This window comes from Poecilia mexicana, unplaced genomic scaffold (genome assembly GCF_051168715.1).
Source record: "Poecilia mexicana isolate PSO_F unplaced genomic scaffold, ASM5116871v1 scaffold_10, whole genome shotgun sequence".
Classification (NCBI taxonomy): Eukaryota; Metazoa; Chordata; class Actinopteri; order Cyprinodontiformes; family Poeciliidae; genus Poecilia; species Poecilia mexicana.
The window spans coordinates 7,354,623-7,363,129 of NW_028263379.1; the positions used below are offsets into that span (position 1 = coordinate 7,354,623).

Consider the following 8,507-nt stretch of genomic DNA (forward strand, 5'->3'; position numbering starts at 1 on the left):
TCTTTTGGTTCATATGAACTGACCCGCAGCTGCATGATGCTGCCCCCTGTTGAAAAATTCATCTTCATGTAATGACTGAAACCTTAATGTAATTTTATTTCTATATGTGTTCACTAACATACAGCAGTTATCAAAGACTTAATTGCATGTGTTAATTAATTTAGTCTTAATTTAGTGAGTCTCAAAGCTATTTGTCAAGTTGTGAAGATTAGAAACTGCAAAGATTTGGCATGAAGGAATTTTGAGGTATAAAGATTTGATCCATGTGTTACTTTTTGTTCTAAAAGATGGCTTCTGTGAGAAAATAGTGTATTCACTCTTGGCACACAATGAGGTAAGATGTGTCTTGATAATATTTACTTGCAATAACTAACATTGAGTGAGAGATCATGTGGAACTTTACAATTTTTGTTGCAAAAAGGGAACATTTTGGTGTCATTTCGAAACTCTGTGATTAACTACATAATGGCTTTCAAAGCAAACTCATTTTCTGCACATTTTTTAAATCATTAAACATTAAAACCATTTTCCCTCTAAAAGTAACCGACTTTCTGGACGTCAAAGAGCTGATTGATGTCGCAGTAGAGGCTGCCTGCAGGAAAACAAATCTGTCTAAATGTGGCTTTGAAGAAAAGGAGCAGCTTTCCCCCCTCTGATCAGAAACTTGGGTTTGGTGGAAGAGCGCCCCGCCCTCCTGGTCCATATAACCAGAAAGCCAGTTTGCAGGACGCTCAAACAAAACAGGAACATTGGAGATCACTTCGCTGTGTATGAAGTATTCCTGGGGGTGAACTCTGGCTACTCTGACCCAACGGATTACACTGGCTGTTTCATCTTTTGACGGCAAGCAAGCAACCACAAGTGACCATGGATTTTCTCAATCACAACTATTTGAATGCGCGCAACCCCTATGATTACACTTTCAATTTCTGGAACGACTATCTTGGACTCACGACATTGGTTACGAAGAATAATAAGCTCAACATGCCCCAGAATCCGAACTCTATCACCGAGTCCCTGAAAGCGACGCTGGGTTTGGACGATTCCCCGGCGTGCCCGTGCGTAATCGCGGGCGGCACCGGAGAGAGCGGGCACCTGGACTGCTGCTGTCCGTCCGGGAGCCCCCCGCCACCCTCCATCCTGGACCTGAAGGAGCGCTTCTCCATCCTCAGCCCGTTCCAAAGCCAGCTGCCGGAGCGGGAGATGGGCTTCGGTGGAAGCTTTGCGGGGTTCGATCTCTTTGGTGTGGAGCGGAAGATGCGCAAACCCACAACCAGGGGCAAGCAGGAGCCCAAAATCTGCGTGTTCTGCCGGAATAACGGAGCGCCGGAGGAGGTGTTCGGCTCTCACGTCCTGAAAACTCCAGACGGCCGAGTTGTGTGTCCGATTCTGAGGGCTTACACCTGCCCGCTCTGCAGCGCCAACGGGGACAATGCCCACACGATAAAATACTGTCCACTGTCAAAAGACCAGCCATCCCAGCGCCCATTAAAGGGGGGGAGGGCTGTGGGCGGTAAGAGGATGAAAATATTTTAAATAGACGAATCTATAAAGTAAATTGAATTGCACTGAACAATTTCCAGATGTCTGTTTTGATTTCGGTTTTAGCCTTTATTCCTGTCTCATAAGCATACTGTCTTTTTTCTTTGTTCCATCTATGAGATTGCTTCTATTTTTATAGTTCTTTTATCCACATAGAATCATTTTCTGCTTTATACATCAGATTTACTCTTTTCTCTAGTTTAGTCATTTGAGTGTGTGCATACAAAAACACATGTATCAATAATCCAACATTTTTAATAGTATTTTGGTCACTTAAGAAAATACACTGACATTTGGTAAGGGGGATGAATGTCATAACCAATTTCTCCCAAGTATTTTTGTATGGTGAGCTAAAAGCTTGCTGCAATCTTCTTTCATGTCTTAGAGAAACCAAAGTTATGTTTGCCATTAAAAAAGTGTTGGTAATGTGTATGTGTGGGGCTGAGTGAAGGAGGAAGTCTTTGAACCCCTCGGCCTGCCTGAAAAAAACTCCACCACATGTTTTCCAACTTGCTCTAAAAGTTGATGCTCATTCTGGGAGGAAGGAACTAAAAACAGACAATGTGGCTTCTGTTTTAGCTCCATGCTCTCTGGGGAACAAACAACTGATAAGAAACCTATTATATCTCATACCTGAGCAGATTTGAAACTATTCCACATTTTTATGTTTACATTCCCAAATAAAAGTGACACACTGGATTTTATTTTGTTTATTTGTAAGTCCTATGTTGTAATTTTACTTCTTTTTTTTTAATTTTTGTTTCCCTTGACAATTTGTTCAGCTGAGCGTCTCCTGGCCAGGTCTACTCTGATATACAACAGTGTGAGTCCTTATTACCCAGAAAACATAGCAAATGAATGTCAGTAAACAATGATCCATTTTTTTTTTCTTTTCTGAAGAATCCCAAAAAAAGATGCAAAAATGTCCTGAATGTACAATTCAAAGTGTCACTTGTGGGACTGCACATTTCTGAAAGTTTTGTTTACCAAAGGAAAACAACTGCATTAATGAGAGAAAACAAAAGGTTTGCTGTACAGTCAATAAAATGATGTTTATTCAGTATTTTAACATGACAAGTGACTTCAGAGGGCGCTACCTCAACGGGATTTTGTACTTACATGTAAAAAAAAAAAAAAAAGAAAGAAAAATCAATAGCAGTTTATTGATATAGTGCTGCCATTTATATTAAGGGTTTTTGATAGTATTTTTGATCTTTGTATAACATAATTGTATTTTCATTTTGTTGCATTTAACACAATGGAAGTGAGTTTCCAAAAAGCTATGATAAGCATTACTTCACCAAAAGGTGATTGTCTGTAAATAATGAATATGCCCATACTTTTGAAAGATTAGCTGTCAAGTGATACATTGAGGGTGCAAACGAGTGAAAAAAATGCTGACAACAATTGCCACTTTTAACAGAGGTTTTTGATTAAATGATTAAGAGAAAAAGAAACACTGTTGAACTTTGTTATTTATATTTTACCATATTTTACTGTATGCTGCTGTGCAGAATAACATGAATTCACTAGAGAAATAAAAACATATCAAATATTTGAGCTACATGGCTGCGTTCTGTGGTTTACTTAATAACAGAGAAGTATACCAGCATGTCTCTAAACAAGTCTCAGATTACTGTTTCACTGAAAGCTGAACAACTCAACCAGGCGACATGCCTTGGAAGTAATGTGAATATTACATTAATGTTCGACATGTTCTACACTCATAACAGTAATACTCTAACCTTTGATCCAACTCTAGCAGATCTGCTGCCCTGACATCTCAAAGATTTTCCCTGAGAAGACAAACACAGTGCCACAGTTGTTCGCTGTTGTTTCGGGAGGTCGGCCCACGCAGGAATGTCTTGGCTTGTGTCTCTGGTTCAGAAAGATCATGTTTGCGCTGAAGTGGATTGAATAGCTGGCCCTCCTGGCCTTCCCCGCCTGCCATCTGTGGAATGGCTGCTGCAGACACATTACAGGGCTCAAAAGCAGGCAGGAAGCTTTGCTGACGCTTCTTGTTTTCTGTGAAAAACTCAGAGCTGTACTAAAGGAGTGCAGCTGTGAGTGCTTGTGACTTACAGCCGCAGCTTGAATCACTACAAATGTTCCATAAATTAGGTAAATAATGAATGAAGAAATGCTATGATTAGTTTATGAATAGCCTTACTGTCTCCAGTCTCTCCAACTCAATCCTTATAATTGCTTCTGATTCTAGTTTGCATATATTAGACCCCCCCACCCCTTTCTTCTGCCTTCATGCATCTCTCCAGCTGAGGCCATGGCATTAAAAATGGATGACTACTAAGTGCAACAGGGATTTGTCTCTGTGAGAACAGTGGAGAAAAAGCCTTGCAGGCTAGCATTTCAGGCAAACACAGTCAGCAAACAGGTCGTATTCCCACTACGCCTCCACTTCCATTAGTCGCTCTGCAGATAGGTCTGTATAATCCAGTTAGCTGCACCATTTATGAGATATGTATCTTTCATGATCCTATAATATGTCTTCGCCAGCTGGTTGTTATGATGCATACAATGTGTGTTCTAAACCAATCCTTCTCCATAGTTTGACAGAGAAAGCAATAAAGATGTAAAACAGCAGAAAATTTGATTTCAACTATAACTGGGTGTTTAATTACAAAATGAATAAGCTGGAGGTTTCATTAAAGGACAGAATGATCAGTCAGGTGTTGACCCACAGTGTCTGTCACTAAGACCGAGGCAACTGGATCCCCTCTGGCACTTAGTCAAGATTTAGTTAATGCTCAGCTGCAGTATTTAGTCATTTCTGCCCATTTGATTTATTGGACTCATTAAGTCAGTGTGTTTATCATTGTGTTGGCTACATGTAATGTTTCTGGAATAAAGTGCAACACTGCAGGGTAGAAATGTAAACTTTCTCTTTAGAAAGCATGACAGCCATTTTTGATAAGCTCATTGTTATACTTTTCAAGGGATTTGATAATAAAAAAATACCTAATGGTGTGCAGAAATAATCCATTGACTGCACATTAAATTAAATTATTGTTATTAACAAAACCCAGTGTGCTTGACTGAGTATAAAATGTAAACATTCAATTTTTGCAGAAGGCTGTCTTTTCACCAACTAGTGATACAATGAGTGTCTGCAGACGACAGTGAAAAATAGCAGAGGGTCTTTGGTTCTGTTTTTCTGCCAATAGAGGTGGAGATTTGAACTGATCATGATCTAAAAGCTGAGAAATACAAGGAGACGCTTCTCATCAGGCAATATGCCTCAAGCTGGTATTTGATTGAGCCCAAATGTAAGCTGCAGCAGAAGAACAACCACAAGTCAATGTCATTAAAAACTGATCTCAACATCTTCAATTTGTCTGGGATTACGAACAATCATGGTTCTGTGGTTAGTTTTCCAAGATATTTAGTGCAACCTATGGGTCAAACTTTATTAGAAACCATGTACCAAAAGCAATTAATGCTTTTAAAGGGGCATGATTAGTTAAACAAAGCTTATATGATCCTTTTTTTATACATTCACCAGATGTTACTGACTGATTAGCATAAAAAAAATCAACATTTCCATTTTTTAAAATGTTTTAGCTTCCAGCTTTTTTTAAAAAATTAATTTGGCTAAAACTTTTGCCCAGTGCTGTTGTAAACAGTTACATTGTCTTTGCTTAATTTCAGTCTAAATTAATTTTTAACTAAATTTGTCTGACCTTTTCCATAAAATAATTGTTATCAAATCTAATAGTCCACATTCACTTTGTGTTTCTACTTTGGGTAGAAGCATTTAGCCTTATTGTGTCTGAGTCTCTATGCAGGACAAAGCAAAACCTGAAATGATTCAATTCAATCCCACAGTGGTTTGATTAACATTATTCTCTTTTGTTGACCCACATCACAACAGGTTGAAAGGCTTATAATAAGCAGCAAAGCTGCAGGATTCATTCATAGGTATCACCCTTTCAATGAATGCACATCCAAAAAGGATGCTCCTGTCGCCTAGCAACTCCCTGCCATAAAATTGAACCACAGCTGAGCACAAAGTCACTTCATAGTGAGAGGTAAATGGGGTATCATGTGTAGCCGTCAACCAAGAGATTTGGTGGTCATTTGGTGCAGATTTTAAATTGGGAAAAATAAGAAAAAATAATCTGGCATTGACATCTTGACAAAGCAACGTCTCATGTGGTGGTAAAGGGGATTACATTAAGCAAACATAATACCTATACTGTTATTTCAAATTTATTTTTCTGATTGTTATCCATATCTGCAGTCACTGGTGTGGAAGGATTCATTATGACGACTGCAGTGGTGATGAACTCTCTGTCCACAGTGCTGCACTGACCGTCTCTTGGACTCTGCAATAACAACTGTGTCCCTCTGAGGGCAGATTACTGCTTTGATGCTGTAATTGAAATTTCACAAAGGATTTATGTGAAATCAAAACCCCGAGCTATTTAAACGAGCTGGACAGGTTATTAAGTTCCCTGCACAGCATGATCATCTCATTTCTTGGTGGCTGTTTCACTTGTGCAGATGTACTGTCAGTTGAAATAACCCTCAGACCGGTGTGAGGTTTGCACAGCAGAAGAACGTTAAATGATTTCAACATTAGGTCAGAGAGCACAGCAGGTATTTTCCAGTTTGTGTTTCCTTCAAAATGTTTCAGTCCTTAATATTTAACCATCTGCCTTCAGCTGACCATGCTGTAGAATCATTTCACTTATTCAGTCTCATAAAAGATAAGACAAAGACAGAAGACAGCAGAGAATGTTTTTGTGTTTTTATGGTTTTTCCTATTGTTCCAATACAAACAAAACCGGCATGTTAGCAGCTGCTTCCTCTGGTTTTCTACCTTGAAACAGATTTTTACAATAATATTTCTTTTTACTTTCTCAATTTCTTAGATGCTGCCATCCTTAGCAGTAATGTTACATAACCTTGTTTAATATTTATGCAGTGAGAACCATAATAGAGCAATTAATGTATATTAAAGCTGACAATGGAATAAATTACTGCACTTGAAAGTAAAAAAAAAAGACAAAAATATATAATTCATGATCCCACACATTGTTTTTTTTCACATATTCAATATCAGGTGACCAGGTGACCAGGTTCAGGTTTAAAAACCAGACTTCACAGGTCTGAAGCAATATTATATTAACATATTAATAACCCTTGATGTTTTTACATTTCTTCAAGTAACAACTAAAAATCACAACAGTTTCCCTCTGTTGTATTTGGATTTATTAGCACAAGCAGTACATAGTCATGAAATGGGGGCAGGGAGAGATGGTGGGTTTAATTCTAATTAGATACCTGGGAAGTAAAAAAGAAATACAGTTTGCTACAGTTACAACTGCAAGGCTTTTGGGTGTGATTAAAGTTTTTGCCATTCTTGTTTGCAAATTAGCTTTTTGCTCAGTAAAATTGAATGACCATCTGTAGCATGAGTTTGGTCAAAACGTCTCCATGAAAAGTTATTGCTCTGCTGAATCATTAGTCCAGCAGAAGTCATGAGCAAGTAAAACTGTAATAGTGATGAAATGTGCTGCCTTTCACCTGAAGCGCAGATTTTATATGAGAAATATGCAATGTTTGAAAACATAAAAGATTAGCTCATGAAAGAGCTGATTTATGAGCCAAACGTGCAAATTTAGCAACATGAAAGAAAACTGGATATTTCTAACAGTTGATTAAGAGAAACTGAAATTTCTAAAGAATTCATTGTTTGAAGTTAATGTGACTCTGAGAATACACATTATTAATTTAAATAGCTGAAAGTATTTGCTGATCAAACAGCTTTATCAGATGGTCCAGTTACATTACATTCTCTCAGTTCATCGAAGCACGTTATCACAGCGTTGCAGGCAGGTGATAAGTTACAGAGAATTCACTTGTTGGCCCCAACATTTCCCAGAATACACTCACAATAAGGACGTTCCTGTCGCCTAGCAACTCCTGGAGATAAAATTGGACGGCAGCCAAGCATGAAAGTCATTCTTTCTGAGCGAGGAAAAAAAAAAAGGATACCATCTTTAGCTTTTATTATGGCCCGGGGGGTAATTTGGTGCCACATATCAGTCCCAATTTTTAAAAAAAGAGGCGAGGAGCACATTTTATTTAGAGACACATAGAGATGGATGCCTTCTGTTTTAAAATCTGACCTGTGTAAACCGTACGAGTTAAACCTCGGTTCGGTCATTTATCTCAGGTGTGCACAATACAACAACAACATTGCAGCACATTTATTAATTCTAATAACAGTATATTGAAAGTGTACCAGTCTCCTTCTGCAATAACATGTTGTGCAGATTAGATATTGGAAAACTGTTGAACAATGATGATTTTTTTTATGTGTAATGTTTTCTCCAAATAATTGGAAAAATTAATTTGTTTTGACTAGTTGCTTTTTTTGCATAGTTGTTTCCTACAAACTATCTAAACATGTTTAACTGCAAGCATGAATTTAAAGTCAAACTGAAAAAGACTGTTGATATGTCTGCAATAAGAAAATTTGATATTTAATGAGATCTTTAATGGAGACATAATATATCATATTTAATTTAAAATAGATTTATCTACATCTAATTTACAACAAATGCCGTCTTGAGGAACTTTAAAATATTTAATTTAAGTACAGAAATACTTTGTAAATTCAAGAACAGAGCAAGAGAGTCTTTTGAGAGTCTGGAAATTATTATTCAAAGAAGGATTCTTCATAAAATAAAGAACATTGCTGAGCATCTTCATGATGAGACTGTTATAAACACACTATAATAGTCTCACTATCTACAGTCAGAGGCTTCATCAGACCCACTGTTACGCAAACTCCAACTGGAGATCCTTTCTGCCCAAAGCCAACAGTACAATGACTCTTTAAAGAAACATGGATAATTTATATTTCAATACAAATTAAAATACTGCATTAATATGGGAGTAATACAGTATTTTTGAATAGAACTGAGAAGCCATCAGCA

At 37.7% G+C, this 8,507-nt stretch overlaps 1 protein-coding gene across 1 annotated transcript; it reads left to right on the forward strand.

Annotated features, from left to right (window-relative positions):
- Nucleotides 1-434: 434 nt before the first annotated feature.
- Nucleotides 435-3,106, forward strand: nanos1 (nanos homolog 1). Its single transcript, XM_015005770.2, has one exon. The coding sequence runs from the start codon at nucleotides 868-870 to the stop codon at nucleotides 1,534-1,536; it is 669 nt and encodes a 222-aa protein (XP_014861256.1). The 5' UTR covers nucleotides 435-867; the 3' UTR covers nucleotides 1,537-3,106.
- Nucleotides 3,107-8,507: the final 5,401 nt, after the last annotated feature.